Genomic DNA, 18,996 nt, shown 5'->3' with positions numbered 1-18,996 from the left:
TATTTTGTATCATTGTTGAAATTAAATTATGCCTTTCTCTCGTTCTAGTCTGAGTTTCATTTTATTCATCCAGTCATGTAGTGACTCATCTGGTCTATTTAACACAACTACAATAGCAGTCATATTATCGAATCCGACACCTGTGCTGCTATTTGCTTGTGCAATTCCATGATCTAATAATTTCGTCATAATACCATCTAGCTTCATACCCTGCATTAAATGATATTTGATGAACTGTATTAACCTCGTATTATTATATATATCCCATATCCCATCACATGCCAGCACAAGGAATTCATCTTTATTGAAGTCTAACTTATGCATCAAGACGTCTGGTTCAACTGAAACCTGAGCTTCTTGAGGTGGTGTTGGGGAGTTGTGATTTCCATTAGCGGAAATTCTCATCGGGTTAGTATTTTTGTATACGACACCTCTTTTAAACTGGAAATCACTAAAGGCTCTACTTAAAGCCAATACTCCTCCCACTCTTCCCAAAGACACAGTACCGCCATTATCATTAATTCTAATTAATTCACCAATATTTTGTGGTTTGTGATCGTAAGACATTGTTTTAATACCCCTCGCCTTTGAAGATAAGATACACCTTGAATCGCCGCAATTGGCAACATATAACATTGTACCATTTATAATCAATGCCACCACCGCGGTTGACCCACATGCGCTATTGGCAAAATGTTGATGAAGTTCTTGATCCTGTTTTATATAGGCATCTTTAATTATCTGTGATATTAGACCTTCCATAGTCCTAAAATGCCTTGTGTAAGACGTTGAGTTATCGGCATTGCTACCATTTATTGAATTATTTGGTGTATTGGTGTAGTTATTAGCACCTCCATTGTCAACGGAAGATATATTTTTCTTAGCCCCATATCTATGGTTTTCAAAAGAGTATACAACCCACTTAGCTAAACCAGCTCTCAAGTGTGGGTTAGAAGTCCCACTGAGAAACTTCGAGCAACTGTCACCTCCGTGGCCATCAAACACTGCAAACATTGAAATCATCATCTTTTCATGTTTACCAGTGAATGGATTGAAAAATCTTACTCTGAGGATAGTGTCCTCATTTTGTACTTTATGTGCATCTTCCTGACTCAATCGATAGCCTTGCATGGATCCCACACAGTTATAAAATCTAGGCACCGAACCAGCGGCCGAAGATTTCGTCTTGTAGTCATTATACTCTATGGTCTTTTCAGTCAAAGGGTGAGATAGTAATTGACCCATTGTTGTTATCTAATAGTGTGTTTCGTGAATATAGTACGGTACAATGAAGTCAATCTGGCAACGTCGTTTCCAATAGCCAACCCTTTTTTATGCTTTTGGACCTCTGATGTGAATGGTACGCAAAGTAGGACCAGAATGAATTCTAAGCGTTACTACTGCAACAATTGAGTTAAAATCAACACTCTCCAAGGGATTGCCGTCGAGATGTTATCAATTTATGTTTTCTGCACAGAAAGGGCTCCTGTTGTTATCCGGCTCTCGATCTGTTGAAAGCAAGCGTTCTGCTGGGGGAAGTGGGTAAATGACAACTGGCAATAGTAAATGGCAATTGGTACCGCTGATGAGACGCAAGACCTGCCAACTAGAGGCTCATTCCAAGCGACAGACCAGAAAAGAGTGCATCGTTTAGTAGTTATAGTTATAGATGACCTCTTCGATTTCAGGTCTCCCGGGGCACTACAGCTCGGCCCGGGAAAAAACCCCATATGAATATTGGGCTTTTCTTAATCATTACGTGTCCAATGACATGTACCTTATAGGATCATAGGATAGCTATACTATTTTAATAGTTCTAGTTGCTTGTATTCTTAGCATATATCATTTCAAGTATATAACGGTATATCTCGATATATAAGAACGTCCAATCTGCCAGGCGACCAAGCTAGGCACCGTTGGGATTTTCTAACATCTTTTAAATATATTAGTTGTGTATAAAAGTCGTAAAATGGTAATTGTTTTTAACTTGCGTTTGATGTATTTACTCACATGGTAACGAATAACACCTAGTTCAACGTTTGGTAGATGAGGAACTTGTTAACTCTGAATATGAATTTGAAATTAGATATCGATCAAAGGACTTATGGAATAATGGTGTCTGTGAAGTTTTTTTTTTCTTTGTTCATATCTGTTTTGGATCAGTGCTTTTCCTCGGAGGATTTTATGCTACCGCTGCTTGAAGAAGTGTTGTACAGTTCGTGGACAAAGTTCTCACCCCAGAAGGCGGAAGTGTACTTTGAGATGTACTTAAACAATTTTTCCCAGTTGACTTCTCTCTTGACTTCTGGCAAGGTTAAGGCTTCGTTGATGGCGTCGGACATTTCGTCGATGTTCCATGGGTTGACGATGATGGCACCGTTCAAGGATTGGGCTGCACCAGCGAATTCACTCAGGATCAGGGAGCCCTTTGTTTCTTCTTGGCAGGCAATGTATTCGTAAGAGACCAAGTTCATACCGTCTCTTGTGGAAGAGACCAAACAGACGTCGCTGACTGCGTACAGGGAGATCAATTCTTCGAAAGGAACACTCTTGTGCATGAAGTGGATTGGGACGAACTCTGCGGTACCGAATTGGCCGTTGATTCTTCCGACCAGCTCGTTGACGACTGATCTCAAGTACTGGTACTCCTCGACGTCGCCTCTGCTTGGGACAGCTACCTGCACCAGGACGACTTTGCCTCTCCACTCTGGGTGTTCGCTTAGGAAGACCTCCATGGCGTGCAGTTTCTGTGGGACACCCTTGATGTAGTCCAGTCTGTCGACACCGATGATGATTTTCTGTCCCTTGAACGTCTCCTTCAACTGGCTTATTCTGTCCTTGACCTGTTGTTTCAAGAGGCCGTCCTGGAAGGTGGAGACGTCGATACCGATAGGGAAGGCACCGACGTTGACGAACCTGCCTTGGTACTCGACACCGTTGGGCAGAGTGTTGACGTTCAGGACTCTCTGGACGGAGGACAGGAAGTGGCGCGCGTAGTCGTAAGTGTGGAAGCCGAGGAGGTCGCAGCTCAGCACACCTCTCAGGATCTCCTGTCTGACAGGCAGGATTCTGTAGATCTCGGAGGAAGGGAACGGCGTGTGCAGGAACCAGCCCAGCTTGACGTTCCTCAGCTTACGCTTGGTGATCTCCTCCTGCAGCATCTGGGGCAGCAGCATCAAGTGGTAGTCGTGGACCCATATCAAGTCGTCGTCCTGCATGGTCTCGAAGATGACCTCGGCGAAGGCCCTGTTGGCCTCGTTGTAAGCCAGCCAGGCGTTCTCATCGAAATTGATCTCACCCGGGTGGTAGTGGAACAGAGGCCACAGGATAGAGTTACTGAACCCGTTGTAGTGCAAGTCAGCGACCTCGTCGCTCAAAAACACAGGCACAGCGTTGAATTGCTCGAGCAAGTCCTGCTTGACTTGCTCTTTCTCATCGTCAGGGATCTCTAGACCGGGCCACCCATACCACTTGAACGTAGCGGTCTTCTTCAGACCTTGTAAAGCAGTAACCAGCCCTCCAGAGGACATCTTGTACTGGTACTTCCCAGTGTCATCCTTCGAGATGGTCACTGGCAATCTGTTGGAAACAACAATAATGTTTCCTGATACTTCTTTCTTATCAATCTGTGTCATTGTCCTTTGTTATATTGCAGTTATTACAGTTATAACAGTTATAACAGTTATTACAGTTTACAGTTTTTCACAACAATTGAGGCAATTGCAGATTGTTTCAAGTCTTTAAACCATTTATATATGATTATGAAAAATTTCAAGGGGGGGGGGTTACACTAATTTAATACAAACCTGGGGGGGGGTTAGGCAAGAGAGAGGGGTCAAGGAGATAACAAAAAACCATCGAAATATGGTGGGGCAAGATTGTCCGGGTAAAACCACCCAAAGAAATGGGTTTTTGAGGTCAGGTGATTATATCACTTTGCAAGGTGGAGGTCAGGTGTTCATATCACTTTGTAAATATCACATGGTACTGTATATAGTGACACAGGAACCAACGATGGGAAAATGGAAGTCGCAAGCGAGGTGGTTCCCTCTGGGAGGGTAGGTGCAAGCGAGGTGGGTTTATCATGGTGGGGCTGTTTGAATCAGGGAAACAGTGGTGGTGATTACGGAAGCTGGAAGCGAGCGAAACAACGCTCGAGGAATTTGTCCAAAGCTTTGAAGATCAACTCGTCAAAGGATCCCCCAGGTCACCTAGCAATATACAGTATATAATACAATGAACCTTTGTCAAGCTACATCTCTATAAGATAGCGAACTCTACCCCCCCCCTCTCCAAGGAAGAACAAAGTCGGATTCTATAGAAATAACGCTTGTACAACTAGGAAATGGCTCATAACGACAGGAAGCAGAGTGGTGTTGCGAGGTTGCTGGGCAGTGCATCTGCGGGTATACTGGAGATAGGTGTGTTCCACCCGGTGGACACCATCTCGAAGAGACTGATGTCGAACCACACAAAGATCACCAGCGGTGCGCAATTGAACTCCGTCATATTCCGTGACCACGCCGCTGAGGCGTTCGGCAAGAGGGTCTTCACTTTGTTCCCAGGTTTGGGCTACGCTGCCGTGTACAAGATCTTGCAAAGAGTGTACAAGTACGGTGGTCAGCCGTTCGCCAACGAGTTCTTGAACAAGCACTTCAAGAAGGACTTCGACAGCGCATTCGGTGACAAGACCGGTAAAGCCCTGAGATCTGCCACAGCCGGGTCTCTGATCGGTATCGGTGAGATCGTGCTGTTGCCATTGGACGTGCTGAAGATTAAGAGACAAACCAACCCTGAAGCATTCAAAGGAAGAGGGTTCCTTAAGATCCTGAAGGATGAGGGTATCTTCAACCTGTACAGAGGGTGGGGCTGGACCGCCGCTAGAAACGCGCCAGGTTCCTTCGCTCTTTTCGGTGGTAACGCCTTCGCCAAGGAGTACATCCTGGGCTTGCAGGACTACTCCCAGGCCACCTGGTCTCAGAACTTCATTAGTTCCATAGTGGGTGCCTCCGCATCTCTAATTGTCTCAGCACCATTAGATGTCATCAAGACCAGAATCCAAAACAGAAACTTCGACAACCCAGAGAGTGGTTTCAAGATCGTCAAGAATACTTTGAAGAACGAAGGTTTCACCGCTTTCTTCAAGGGTTTGACCCCAAAACTGTTGACCACTGGCCCTAAGTTGGTCTTCTCCTTCGCACTTGCACAATCATTGATTCCAATGTTCGATAACATGTTGAAAAAATGATCAGGAATAATTGAATACTACATTATTTGATCCTTTTTTTATGACCTATAGCGAAAACAAGTTTACTCCCCCTGCAGTGGCAATCTACATTTGAGATACATATAAGGTACCTCTCTCTTCTGCCATTTCAATTTGGGTTTTTAATCACCCTTTGCATTGTTTGTCTTTAATTTTCATCAAACACCAAATACTTCGTTTCATTCTTTAATTTAGCTATGCCGATGAGACAGTATCCAGACCAAGATTATAATCCATAACTCATGTATTTAGTATAATTTATTTTAGACTTTCTCTTTTGTAACAATATGAAGTGAAGAACAGCTAAGTTGTTTTCTTAGGCGTGCCAGGACTCACACTTGTTCCCCGATATCTTTATCTGCATATACATATAGACATACATGGCAACCTACAACCACTAGTCAAAACCCAAGTCGGCGTCAGATCGAAAATATATAGCATCTACTATGAAGCATTATTACACTGCCATCAATGGGTGCTATTGTGGCACTCTTGGTGAACTTCACATTCTGATGTCCTCATTACTTTACCTATAAGGGACATTCAGGACATTTTGATCACTTTTTCTTTTGATCTGCAAATAAGCTACAAGCATTTTTTTTAAGCAAAAGTACCAGAACAGCAATCATTTATACAGTCACAACTCTTACCTGTAAGCACATCATTTCCTGCTACCTAGCTCTTGGCATCAAGTTACAATCATCCTATTTCTTATAAATCAACAGCGCTTCAGAGACGCACACTAGCCTAATAGCTCAATAATCAGGAACATTGATGGAGGACCTACTGTACAGTTTTGTTGTAACGGATATCACATCGGCGCTGGTGTTTGTAAGGCGACAGACGGATGCGTTAGTGTATGCCTCGCTTGGATTGAACAAGAAACAGCTTCTGAAAGGTGCAAGAACTGCCTTCAATCAGTTGTCCAAGAAGTCCGCCATACACTACAACTTCAAGCAGATCGAAGTAGAGTCAGAGCAAGAGCATGTCGAGAAGTTTCAGGATACTGTGAACAAATTCACTAAATTGCTGGAAGGCCATATTGTCAAGGACTTGCATTACGAGTATATGTTTGGTACTTCTCTGCAACATCGCATATGGGATGAGCTAGTCAAGATTCCACATGGTAAAGTAACAACTTATAAGGAAATAGCGGATAAACTAAAGATCAAGAACGGTAGCCGAGCTATTGGGAGCGGTATAGGGTCTAATAATATAGCGATTGTGATCCCATGCCATAGAGTTGTTTGCAGCAATGGAACATTATCTGGCTACAAGTGGTCTACATCGCTTAAGAGGAAACTTCTGGAAAGAGAACATGTATATGCTTCCAATAAGAAAGATGCTCTAAATAAAGACACCAAGATATCTTTAATGAAGTACAAATACAGTGCTTAAAAGCCACTGTATAGCTGCTTTCAAGAAATTCAGTATGAGCCTCAGATTCAGAACTCACTAATAATTCTCTGCGTCAACAATATGACAACTCTGCATAGTATTTTTTTTAAAATTGATGTTACCATTTAATTTTTGAGCACGCCATGCCATCGATGACTTATGTTCTTTCCTTCCTCAATATCAGGCTAACCTGTTAATATAAAGTTTAACGAATGATATTTACCAATAACTTGTAATGTTAATATTTATTAGTATACATGAAAACACCATTTTTATGATTATTAATTGAGAGCTTACGGGCGTTCTATTGTATAATTTAAGCTCTCGCCTCATAACAAATTTATAGTTCCGTAAACTCGACTTTATATTATTTCAGGAGTTGGTAACCTTCTGAAGCATGCAACGAATTTATCACCCTTTTTTCTTTCAACTTTTTTACCTTCTTCTGTTGCATGTCTCATAATCCTGACACAGCTATCTTCTTCTTCCCATTCTTCAGGCAGTCTTTCGAACAATGGATGTTCGGTCAAGTGCTTCACCATCCAGTCGTGCAAGTCCTTCACATCAGTGATAGTGTATACAATACCACCTTCTCTTAACACATAAGCGTACTCACTCAATAAAGTGTTAGTAATGATACGGGCTTTATGCTTTCTTTGTTTGAAATGTGGATCTGGGAAACAGAAGAACATCTTCGATAATTGTCCCTTTTGGAAAAAGTTTGGTAAGAATTTCATAGCATTGCCTCTTAGCACATTAATATTTTGGTAGCCTTGTTCCTTGACATGGTTGGTTCTCAACGCTATAATTCTGTCTTCGACATAGTTAGTGACCTGAACACGAATCTCCATACCCAGTATCAGATCATCTGGGAATTCTGGGGAGAGATCTACCAACAAACCACCAAAACCGCATCCGATATCAGCGATAGTAACCTTCTTTGTCATTTTACCGGACTCTGGATCGACGTAATGAGGGTAGAGTTTAGTCCAGTCCATCTCTTCTGGTGAACCTGGATATTCTAGCTGGTGATCCGAAAAAGGATTGGAGTGAGCTCTTTGTCTATAAAATCTTTTCTTAGGAAGATCAACCTGATGACCCTCTACTAATGACGATTCATCAATCTTAACATGTTTCAATTCTTTTCTGTTCTCTTCTTTGTTAACTCTATAAGCATAACGCTTTGATCCTGGGTCGTTACTTAATGGCTTGGCCTTCATTCTTTCTTAACTATCTTCCTATGCTGTCGTTAAAAAATAAGGTATTTATTATCTATATTTTGATGAATAACAACGAATCCAACTATATGATAACCTAATTCAAGTCACCTTGAGTAATGTTTGCGATGAGCTCATCGCATTGACTTTTTTTTCAAAATTTTTCACTTCGCCAGCCTTTAGCACGCCCCGATAGTGACAACTTTGAAGTAATCATATATATATGCAGATCAGCACAGCATACTATTGAGCATTCTGAGTTATGACTAGACTATATCGATAGTTAAATTAACGTATTTACAAAATAAAAAAGAATATTTTCTTTTTATCTGATGATAAAGCCATACGGCTTGACTTCACTTATTTGCAGTATCTGAATTCTTTATTCATTATTTACAAAACGCCACAGGCTACCGCATCAAAGTATCATTAATCCTTCCTTCTACCTACCAGATAAAACAACTTTCTACTAGCTTCATTCTTTTATGTTATCTTCGTGGGATTTCAAGGTTAGATACAGATGCTGCTTGTTAGCCTCCAGCACTTGCACAAGACCTGCACCACCAAGCATCTGCAAAAGCCCTGCCAATTGTCCTTGTAAGACTTCTTTTGTTGGCAATGTCTTGAACTGATCCAGCTTAGCGAAGTCGTAGACCTCTTTGTCGACCTTTGCACCCATCACAAGTAACTTGTCTTGTGCGTTTTTCAGTAGCTTGAACACTTTAGCGACTCCCTGAGGGTCAGTATCTTGGAAGGAGATGACCGCTGTGGGGCCCTTCAACAGTGGGATCAGCGGGTGGTGAGGCAACTCCTTCTTGTTCTTGATGTACACGGCGGGGTCCTCGCGGTCGAGCGTCCTCAAACACACTTTGAATATATTGTTCCTTATCCTCGTCAGCTTCCCACCGGCCTGCTTGATCTGCTCCCTGAAGTGGTGGTCCTCATTCTTCGTCAAGTTGTTGTAATGCGCAAAAAGAACCATGCTGTTGTTGTCCATCATGTACCGGTAAGAGTCCAACAGGAACGTCTTCCGAGAGTCTATGGGCTTCCACGTCTGCCTCTTCAGTCCAGACTCCACCGCAACACGGGAGTACCTCCTCACACACTGCCACACTAAACCAACGCTGTTCATTCCTGGCCTCTTCAATACGTTACTTCACCTAGGCTGCAAGGTTAACCGACAAGACACTGGCTCTATTATATCGAGCCTTCTTGAACTTCTCCCAATGAGGCAGACTCGACGTCTCGCCAGGTTCAGGGTTTTGTGCAGAAAACCCAGACCGGGGCCGAAAGGTCTTCCTGGGGTTTATATCACGTGACTTGGATATTTTTGCAGGAAGGTTTTGGGTCTGGGTTTGCGCAGGGAATGGAGGTTTTGGATGGACGGATATCAACGGAATAAAAAGAGCTAGTGGAGGGTGGTAACACTTTGGTCAGGATATAGTTCTGGATAAGTCGAGCAGGGATATTGAGTGTTTCTGAGAGCAGGACAAAATCCACGGATTTTTTTTTCGATCGCGCCAGGTTAGAGTACATATGCAATGTTCAACGCACGAGATACGCAGAGTGGTAACAGGTATGAGACGCACATCAACATGTACCCTGTAGCGGATAGCGGGGTGCGGGATGGCACGGTGAGTGGTGCGGGTGCGAGTGCGAGTGCGAGTGCGAAGACGCCTTATCCGATTGAGGACACTGCGATAGGGACGCTGAATCGAATACCTGTGTTCACTAAGGCGTCGATGAGTCCCAGTCCCAGTCCCGACGAGCTGGCGGACGAAAGCCATGGAGCTGGGGACAAGAGATACGAATTGCCGTTCATGCTGAGTACTGGGAGCACAGGGAGTTTAGGCGGGAGTGCCAGTGGAGGAGTGATGGGGGGAGTAATTGGAGGAGTTAGCGGGAGCAATGCAGGTACGCAACCGGGGGTACCGCGAGGCGACGATGCGGCAGGCGCTGAGCCAGTACGAAGAGAAGCGCACGCGAAGGCGGCGAATCCGTTCAGACAGATGATAGACTACCAGGACGTCGAGACGCCTCCGCCGCCGTATGTGGAGAAGGAGCGGAAAGAGCGGGACGTCCTGCGGGAGAAGATGTACAGAACGGAGTCACGAAGCCCGCGCAAGGACACTGCGGGGGCCCGGCCCGCGGAACCAGATACAGGAGCAAGTGTGCAGCCTGAGCTAGCGCAGCCTGAGCTTGTGAAGCCTGAGCTTGTGAAGCAGCGATCTGAGTCATCTACGACCACGACGGGGAGCAGCAGCAGCAGCAAGAGCAAGCGAGATCTGACGGTGTTCTCGCGGGAGGCCGTGGAGTTCTACGAGGTGTACTGTTCTGTGGTTGCTGACCAAGGGAACTTCACGCCGTCGGTGCAGCTGAAGTGGTGCGAGACGCTGCTGGAGTATGTGTTCAAGCCGGACTTCATCTCGCACTACAACATCAATGCTGAGCGCCTGAAGCGGGCGCTGAAGCCCGAGGAGGCGCAGAAGAACCAGAAGGTGATCCTTGAGCACGCGTTCAAGGTGCTGAAGAAGCTGATCTCGTCGCGGTACGCGCCGGCGATCTACCTGATGGGGACGCTGTACTCGCACCAGCCGTACCTGGACATCAAGAACAAGACCATTGTGACGCGCAACGACGAGAAGGCGCTGGAGTTCTACTGCAAGGCCGCAGCGCTGAGCCACCCGGAGTCGTGCTACCGGGCGGCTGTGTGCTACGAGTTCCGCCGGGGATGCGATGCTGCGCTGTCGCACTACGAGTGCCTGCAGCGGGCGTTTCAGTACTACACACAGGGCGCTGAGCAGAGCACTTCGTGCATGTACAAGCTGGGCATGACGCACCTGTACGGGCTCACGAGCATGAACTACGCGCACGAGGAGGACCCGCGCGAGCTGGAGCGCATCGTGCGGCAGGACGTGCCGCAGGCGCTCATGTGGCTCTCTAAGGCCACGGAGCAAGGGTCCCCGCAGGCGTGCTACGAGCTGGGGAAGATCTACGAGTTCACGAACATGCCCTTGCCGATCCAGCAGGTGCTCGCGGAGAGCGGCATACAGAGGGACACCGCAAAGGCACTCGCGTACTACACCCGCTGCGCCCGCGAGTACGACTACCCGCTGGCGCAGTGGAAGCTGGGCCACTGCTACGAGACGGGCGACCTCGACGTGGCGGTAGACCCCCACAAGTCCATAGCCTGGTACTACCGCAGCGCAAGCGACAGCAGTACCCTCACCACCACAGGTTCAACCACAGGTTCAACCACCACAAGCGAGGGCAAGACCCGCCGGGGCAACCCGATGGCCATGCTGGCGCTGAGCGGCTGGTGCCTGACGGGCTCTCCTGGCGTGCTGCGCAGCAACGACGGCGAGGCGCTGCGCTGGGCCCAGCGCAGCTCCGAGACCGCGCAGGGGAAGCTCCCGCGCGGAGTACGTGCTCGGGTTCTACTACGAGCGCGGCATCGGCACCCCTGGCGGCACCCCGGACATCCCGCGGGCCACCGCCCACTACCGCCGCGCGCAGCAGTTCCCCAGGGCCGTCCAGGCCCTCCACCGCCTGGCCCAGTAGAGTCCCCCCATCCCCCTCCCCCCCACACACACACCTATATTCCCAGCCAATCACACACGCATTACTAAGAATGCACGCCCTCCCACTCTCTTCTATTAAACTTGGGGAGGCAGAGACAGAGGCAGGGGGAAAAGCCCAGAACCCGGGGCCACCATCACCTAACACACAGTACAGACAGTACAGACAGTACACACAGTACACACAGTAGAGCAGAGTAAGTAGACTTTTAGACTAAGAATATGTAGTACAAAACGAACCCCCAAAAAGAGGGAAACCGATTTCTGTGAATTTTTGACGTTTTTTGTGTGTAAGAAGGTAAACGAGCCAATCAGATCAATCGGGTTAGTAAGCAATTTCCTCTGTGATAAGTCCAGTATCGCAGTGTATCGCAGAAGGTAACGCAGAAGGTGTCGGAGACAGGGTCGCAGGTGTCGGGCTACGGGGTGTTGACAGCGATCTGGCAAAGCCTAAACGATTCGCTGCCCATCCTCCCCCCGACTGACCGGCTAAAGCGAAAAAAAAAATTTTCATATAAATACGGGACTGTTAATTTTGGAAAGGTAGAAGGGGGGGGGAGGAAGGCGGCAAGTACTGTATACAAATTGAGGTGTGAAGGATGACCAGGGAGAGTATCAATATTGGCGGGAGACGGTCTAAGCTGGCGGTTGTGCAGTCTAACCATGTTCGTGATCTAGTGCAGGCGAAGTTTCCGCAGTACGACTGCACGGTGTTCACGTTGCAGACTCTCGGGGACCAGATACAGTTTAAGCCGCTGTACTCGTTTGGGGGCAAGGCGCTGTGGACGAAGGAGCTGGAGGACTACCTGTACTGCGAGGACCAGGAGAAGCGGCTGGACCTGATCGTGCACTCGCTGAAGGATATGCCTACGCTGTTGCCCGACGGGTTCGAGCTCGGGTGTGTCACGAAGCGTGTGGATCCGACAGACTGCATCGTGATGCCTAGGGGTTCTCCACACCGCTGTCTGGCTGATCTGCCCGAGGGCGCCGTGGTCGGGACTTCGTCGGTGCGCAGGTCCGCGCAGCTGAAGCGGAAGTTCCCACACTTGAAGTACCAGAGCGTGAGAGGGAACATCCACACCAGACTCGAGAAGCTCGACGACCCAGAGGGGCCCTTCCAATGTCTGGTCCTCGCATCCGCTGGCCTCGTGAGAATGGGCCTGGAGGACAGAATCACCCAGAGACTGCACTCAGATATCATGTACCACGCCGTGGGCCAAGGCGCGCTCGGCATAGAGATAAGACAAGGCGACAAGAAAATCCTGCAGATCCTCGACGAGATCGCAGACCTGGAGTCCACAGTGTGCTGCTTGGCCGAGAGATCCCTGATGAGAACTCTGGAAGGTGGCTGCTCCGTGCCTATCGGTGTAGAGTCCTCCTACGACCACAAGACCAAGAAACTGCTACTGAAAGGTATCGTGGTGAACGTGGAAGGAACCATGGCCATCGAAGACCAGCAAGAAGTGGTCGTGAATGACATTAGAGAGGACTCCATCAAATGTGGTGTCTTGCTAGCTCACAAGATGATCAAGGACGGCGCTAAGAAAATCCTAGATGAAATTAACCTGGAGAGAGTCATCCAACAATAAAATAAACCCAACCATATTGGTAACTCGTCTATGAAGGACGCCTATCATAACATAACATAACATACAAACCACTCCCAGCTTCCAAAGCTATGACATTAATGATTACGAATGTTTTAATGTTGAAATTACGAAAAAAAAATATTAATACGCAAACAAGAACGCCTAATGTTATCATAATTTTAATTTATTTCCATTTTTTTTTTATATTTATTTTTCCTGTGGAGAAAATCGAGATTTAGTGCATTGATTTTTGAGAAAGTCTAACAATTATCTTCTTTGTACTACATTATCCCAACAAGCTTAATTGACCTGGTCGTCACTTTGGGGGATTTTAGATGTGGAAGGTACTGGCGTAAAGGTATTTTTTTCTAATTCCTACTGTATCATATTAAGGAGATGCATAGACTATTATAATTTATACGCTGGCCTTTTCTCCGATTCTACTAAAAGAATTTATTTCCATTGTTATTGACTTCTTTTACTTTTTGACTATATCCATACTAGTTTTTTCCCATATCATCTGTTTTTTTCTTTTTCTTTTTCTTTTTTTCTTTTGCCTAATACTGCATATATATGCTCTTCATTTGATTTCCATTTAATGTTTCAACACCAAATTTTTCACTGAACTGCTGGGAAGTTACGTTTTTTTTTTAAAAAAAAATTCACAACAAAAAAAAAATACAGCCAAATAAACCGAAATTTATCAAAACAGGGAGCTCATGCTCTCATTTCATTCATATGCTACAATGCCGGTAATTGTCTATATTTTTCATGCCATTTGCGACTTTGACTAGTACTGCCAGTCTGCACAAATGGCTTCCGGATAGTACTTCTTATTTATTCACATTCTCTGATTCATAGTATCTTCTACTTGACCAGAGCTATTTATTATTATCCTGTTGTACCCTTAACTGTTTTTGATTTTACTATTTTTTTTAATATTTCATTCTCCTGCTTTCTGATGAAATTTCTCTTTCTTAGTTTTCTATTTATATAACACAGGTACTTTAGTAGCATTTTTGAATTTTTACTTGGATTTCATAGCTCTTTGTAAGAAAAACTAAAAACTACTTTCAGCGTGAATATTTGCTATAGTAACAGATTTTCTATATTATGAATAATATCTATCTAACTTAAATGCAGTATATATGTGAATTAGAATCACGACTTCAATGCAAATATTATGTTTATTACAGTAACGGCAACATAGAGACCAAGTAATAGGATGCTAACTTTGAAGTCAAGTCTCCATTTATTTACCGGCACACCCACAATGAGGATGAAGAACGCTACGATAATACCAATACTAGAGCTTATCAAATGAGCGTCAATTTTGAACTGAATACAATTGAATAAAAGAGAGTACCATTTCTCGGGCATGCGGAATCCATGCTTATTAAGCATTACTAAAATACCATCAATACCTATACCAAACAAGATATAGAGTAAAGGACTGCCAAAACAAGCCCCCAATGCAACATCGATGACTCCAAGTTGTACGAAAGTAATATTCGATACTAAGTCACCTATCGAATTACCCCAGGCAAAAATCGTTAGACCCAGTACACTTGGAGAAAGATTGAAGGAGTCTGCCCAACTTGTAAGAACATCCAAGATCAAATGAACAGTAAATGATATTCCACCAAGTGACAGAACAAATGCAAAACATGAGGTAATGTGCTTCTGATAATCTTTTAGTGGTGCTTCAAATATTAATAGTGAAAACAATAATATGATTGATACTAAAGACAGCCAATAAATGTTGAACATGTTATCCAAGGTAAAGGAAAACACCATTGGCGCTATCGATAACTGTAGTGCTGTAATAAATGAGTTATCACCTACTGCACTACGAAACACATCATTAGGTATTAATATTGCCAATAGTAGCGTTATAGGGAAACTGAAAAGTAAAGTAATAAGTTCACTGATTGGTAATGTTACCTCTGCATCAATTAGATACGTGATCAATTTAGACGCTGTATACCATTTCTTTTCCCTTCCTGTTCCACTTACTCTACTTATCATGTTTTCTAAGTCCTCACCTAACTCCGACCTATTATCTGAAACAGATCTATAATTACGCTCTTGTATTATATCACCCAAATGATCGTAACTCAATGATCTATAAGTTGGAGGTCTTCCATCAAATACTGGTGCATGTAGAGGCTGTGGGGTAGAAAATATGGGTACCGGAGCTGGAGTTGCTGTTTGTTCAAATCTGTCACTCACAAGTCCCTGACTAAAATCAGAATAGACAATCTTAGGAATTTCTAGTCTTTCTAAGTTGGAAGTTAATGATGTGGATCTTCTTTTGATTCTCTTACTGATTGGTAGTTGTTCTGGCAAGGGCAATTCGGATAATGTATCTGATATCTCAGTCTGATCCATCTCATTTGAACCAATCTCTCTAGTTCTATCAACAATATCATCTTGATCTTGCTTACCTAAATTTTCTTGACTTTTGAGCATATCCGAGTGCTCCCAAAGGTCAAGACAGTCATTTAATGTCATTCTCACCCAACCTGTATAGTGTGTTCGCATGTAACGCTGAATTCCACGGCGGATGTATTTCCTCCTTTCAGCTATACCTGCTTCAAATAACCTTATATTGACATTTTCATTTGTCAAAGGTGAGACTATGTGGTCATTATCGCCAAGAAGACTGGAGTTCTCATTTTCCTCGGTAATGGTAGATAAATTATCATATATAATATCACGCAAAGAGGAATGATCGTCACCATTCAAAACAGCAGAATTATTTTCTAGTCCGTAGTTTAAATGACTTGACACCATATATGCTGCACAAGCAACGTATGTAACCACCATAATAAGGCATTCCCATACGAATAATCTTCCGTCATATAAAAACAATGTTGAAACCACTATCATAGTCAAAAAGATTTTCATGTCCTGCAAAAAAATCTCTCTACTATAAGAATGTGATTGCATCGACTCGCGATACGTTTCACAGCTTTCTGGATAATCTGCAAATGGTGAAGTGGATGGCTCAAATTTCACTGTTGATACTATTCCAACAACTCCTAATATTACAGTAAGAAGGAAAAAAACACCACCAATCAATTCACCCAAAGCCAATGATGTTTCATTTCGTTTCATAGATTGGTAGGTAGTGGTGATATCAGGGATTGCATTACCTAGGGCAAGTAAAGTCATACCAGAAACCCTATCTGATATCTTTAGGATATCCCTCGATATGAAGGACAACGATGGTATCAAATAATCTGATGTCAGTATACCAAGCATCATAAAACATTCGGTCAGCAGAATCAATTTCGAATAAAAACCAAAACCACTCCTATCATCATAGTCAAAATATCGTATTACTGCAATTAGGTTGATAGAATAAAACAGGCAAACAGCCAACAACCGCGGAATGACCGCCATTTTGATTTTTTAGTTTGATTACCTATTAGACTGTCCTATTTCTCTTTCAATTATAATTTCTCACACAATGCTTAATGTAAGGTTTGCTTATATCCCCATTCAAGAAAATTCAGCTGTGCTTACTATTATGCTTCAAATTTATATACTTCAAATAGAGAGCCACAAGTGAAACATCCATCTACCCGGTAGCCTGTTACTATAACTGCTATTTGAGGTCCTCCCGCCGTAATTGATTCAGTAATTGCTTGGGAATTGCAACTATGATTACAATTTTGGGATGTCTCACTGTGGGCAGCTATTATTTTTCCAAATTTCAGAACTGAAAAAAACCCCTCTCGTACGAACTTTTCTAAGGAAATCATTGACTCTTTAGGAATGAGAGCTATGATATCAGCAAAATGCGATGAGCTAGCAACGATATTGCTAATCCGCACCAAGAAGTTTGTTGATATATTTGATCACTACTTTTGTGGAAAATAAGAATTAATTCTATCGGAATTACAATATTGCTGATGATATGCTTCCTAAATTGGAATACTTCTACCAGGAAAAACTGGTATTACAAGATAAAAAAGATGCAAATTGTGTTTTAAGTATCTATCTTTACTTACAAATGAAAAAAAGAACGAATTAGTGTCGATCATATTCAAGGAACCATTTCTGGAAAACTTTCCAGTTTGTTTTCTTGCCAAGATTCCAGAAGTATACGTAATCTGGCTGCCCCAACGTACTTCCTATCAGCAACTGCAGATGTTAAGTTGTCACCGACTAACTGAAGCAGCTTTGCAGCTTGGACACCATATGCTTGTAAAAACTCCTTGGCAGCAGCATCCCACCAAGAACCTAGAACGACAAAATGTGTGTCTTGTATCAGCTTTAATGGAGTATTTGCGATTCTGGCAACAAGATGCCAGGAATGGGAAATCGGTAGCGGATGGTTCGATGTCTGGATAAATTCCTGAGGCAGTTCTAGCCTAGTTATAACGGAAAATAAGGTAACCATAGCCCCAATACGTTCGTTGTAAGAAGTAGGTTCCTCCCATTTACCGGAAGAATCTCTTTTCCAACCCATATTTCCCCTTCCATCTTCTGTTCCTATGTCACACGTAAATCCCATAACAAACGGACATTTCTTAACAAATCTTGCAAGCAATAATTCCTTAAATTCGGGATATCGTACCATTATATACAATGCCAACCTTGCTAATGGTACAGAAGATTCTGGCTTTGCACGCACCTCCGTTTCGGCCTGGTGAACTATAGCTTTTGCAATAAAGTTCAATATCCATAAGTATGCCAACTGTTGGCCTTTTGTTTCATCGATTAAATGACTTAACTCATTTTGTATACTCTGTAATTGTGAAAATGTGTTGGTTAATTGCCCAAACTTCGGATTAATCTTACGCTTATGCTTCGATAGAATGTTTCTGAGCTCCTTATCAGCATTTTTGACTGGTATCACAATCTCTTCTTTGATAGACTTGATCTTAGCTTTATACTTCCAAAAAGTTTTACTTATTGAGTCAAAATCTGTTACCGCTTTTTGTGCCTTGTCCTTTTCTTGAGCCTGAGCTTGCTTTTTAGCCTTTTCTTCTTGCTCTCGCTTCTTTTCAGCTTCAAGAGCCGCCAACCGTTCTTTCTCTTGTTTCTCTTGTTCTTTCTTAGCTCTTTCCTCCTCTTCTTTCAACCTTTTATCTTCTAGTTCTTTCCTGCGTTTCTCTTCCTCCAACTTCCTCTTTTGCTCTTCCTCTATTCGCTTTTTCTCTGCCCTGACTTCTTCGATACGTTTCCTGTTCAGAGTCTCGAGGCTATCCAATTTTCCTAGCATAACTTTCGAGAATTGCGCTTCCATCTGCTCTATATTTACATCTGGAGCTAAGCTGTGCGCAAGCTTATTATCCTTTCGTTTATCTATCAGGCTCTCGGTATTTTGTTCCTCTTCCCTGGACAGATGTATTACACTGGGAACAGTATTTGCAGCGATGACGCTACTCTTAAACTGCTTGCCCTCCAGTATCCTTGCGATCTCGGGCAGTAAAGTAACCTCTTCTTCTTTAGCTGTTCTTGTTTTAGTTGGAACATCTTTCTTCTTAGGTATCCTCAGCTTGGGGGAGTACAAGTCGTGGGGATCAGCGATGTTTGAGTAGTCTGGGTCATTAGAGGAATCAGAGTCCGAGCCAACACCCAGGTCGAGCGAGGACTCCTCGTCTGAGTATAATTCGTCAAGCACAAAACGCATTGGTTAATCTGCAGCGGTGGTATACTCCTGAGATTTGCCAGCGATCCTGTCTGCCAATGTCTTCGAGGTTCTATTCAATTATACAGTTTTTGTATCTTTTAAGAGTGGTACTTCTGTGATTTTTTTTCTTTCTCAGTTTTTAGGCGTGATGAGGGAAAAACTAGTATATAACATACACAATGATCGAACCAGAGTGTTAGATGGCCTTGTCAGTTCCTAGATATGACAGCTCATGTATTTTCTTAATGCTCAATGGGTTTTTATTTCTTGAGGGGGGTTTCTTAAATGGATTTCTTATACA

The 18,996-nt window shown here is 43.7% G+C and overlaps 10 protein-coding genes across 10 annotated transcripts; 4 read left to right on the top strand and 6 right to left on the bottom strand.

Annotated features, from left to right (window-relative positions):
• Positions 1-21: 21 nt before the first annotated feature.
• On the bottom strand, positions 22-1,245 carry PTC4 (type 2C protein phosphatase PTC4; the record flags this gene model as incomplete). Its single annotated transcript, XM_448137.1, has 1 exon — positions 22-1,245. The coding sequence occupies one exon, from the start codon at positions 1,243-1,245 to the stop codon at positions 22-24; it is 1,224 nt and encodes a 407-aa protein (XP_448137.1).
• A 914-nt stretch (positions 1,246-2,159) lies between these two features.
• On the bottom strand, positions 2,160-3,635 carry TPS1 (alpha,alpha-trehalose-phosphate synthase (UDP-forming) TPS1; the record flags this gene model as incomplete). The annotated part of the gene is made up of 1 exon (XM_448136.1): positions 2,160-3,635. One exon carries the CDS (start codon positions 3,633-3,635, stop codon positions 2,160-2,162), a length of 1,476 nt encoding a protein of 491 aa, XP_448136.1.
• Positions 3,636-4,345: 710 nt separating this feature from the next.
• GGC1 (Ggc1p) lies at positions 4,346-5,248 on the top strand (the record flags this gene model as incomplete). Its single annotated transcript, XM_448135.1, has 1 exon — positions 4,346-5,248. One exon carries the CDS (start codon positions 4,346-4,348, stop codon positions 5,246-5,248), a length of 903 nt encoding a protein of 300 aa, XP_448135.1.
• Positions 5,249-6,040: 792 nt separating this feature from the next.
• Positions 6,041-6,664, top strand: MGT1 (methylated-DNA--protein-cysteine methyltransferase; the record flags this gene model as incomplete). The annotated part of the gene is made up of 1 exon (XM_448134.1): positions 6,041-6,664. One exon carries the CDS (start codon positions 6,041-6,043, stop codon positions 6,662-6,664), a length of 624 nt encoding a protein of 207 aa, XP_448134.1.
• Positions 6,665-7,026: 362 nt separating this feature from the next.
• Positions 7,027-7,884, bottom strand: TRM8 (tRNA (guanine46-N7)-methyltransferase; the record flags this gene model as incomplete). Its single annotated transcript, XM_448133.1, has 1 exon — positions 7,027-7,884. The coding sequence occupies one exon, from the start codon at positions 7,882-7,884 to the stop codon at positions 7,027-7,029; it is 858 nt and encodes a 285-aa protein (XP_448133.1).
• Positions 7,885-8,356: 472 nt separating this feature from the next.
• Positions 8,357-9,013, bottom strand: MRPL11 (mitochondrial 54S ribosomal protein uL10m; the record flags this gene model as incomplete). The annotated part of the gene is made up of 1 exon (XM_448132.1): positions 8,357-9,013. The coding sequence occupies one exon, from the start codon at positions 9,011-9,013 to the stop codon at positions 8,357-8,359; it is 657 nt and encodes a 218-aa protein (XP_448132.1).
• A 409-nt stretch (positions 9,014-9,422) lies between these two features.
• On the top strand, positions 9,423-11,510 carry ACK1 (Ack1p; the record flags this gene model as incomplete). The annotated part of the gene is made up of 1 exon (XM_448131.1): positions 9,423-11,510. The coding sequence occupies one exon, from the start codon at positions 9,423-9,425 to the stop codon at positions 11,508-11,510; it is 2,088 nt and encodes a 695-aa protein (XP_448131.1).
• Positions 11,511-12,058: 548 nt separating this feature from the next.
• Positions 12,059-13,048, top strand: HEM3 (hydroxymethylbilane synthase; the record flags this gene model as incomplete). The annotated part of the gene is made up of 1 exon (XM_448130.1): positions 12,059-13,048. One exon carries the CDS (start codon positions 12,059-12,061, stop codon positions 13,046-13,048), a length of 990 nt encoding a protein of 329 aa, XP_448130.1.
• Positions 13,049-14,209: 1,161 nt separating this feature from the next.
• YCX1 (Ycx1p) lies at positions 14,210-16,456 on the bottom strand (the record flags this gene model as incomplete). The annotated part of the gene is made up of 1 exon (XM_448129.1): positions 14,210-16,456. The coding sequence occupies one exon, from the start codon at positions 16,454-16,456 to the stop codon at positions 14,210-14,212; it is 2,247 nt and encodes a 748-aa protein (XP_448129.1).
• A 646-nt stretch (positions 16,457-17,102) lies between these two features.
• On the bottom strand, positions 17,103-18,695 carry GLE1 (nucleoporin GLE1; the record flags this gene model as incomplete). The annotated part of the gene is made up of 1 exon (XM_448128.1): positions 17,103-18,695. One exon carries the CDS (start codon positions 18,693-18,695, stop codon positions 17,103-17,105), a length of 1,593 nt encoding a protein of 530 aa, XP_448128.1.
• Positions 18,696-18,996: the final 301 nt, after the last annotated feature.

The sequence above is a fragment of the Nakaseomyces glabratus genome, chromosome J (assembly GCF_010111755.1).
Source record: "Nakaseomyces glabratus chromosome J, complete sequence".
In the NCBI taxonomy this organism is placed as follows: Eukaryota; Fungi; Ascomycota; class Saccharomycetes; order Saccharomycetales; family Saccharomycetaceae; genus Nakaseomyces; species Nakaseomyces glabratus.
The sequence above is the reverse complement of the archived record's forward strand: the minus strand, read 5'-3'. Positions and strand labels throughout refer to the sequence as shown.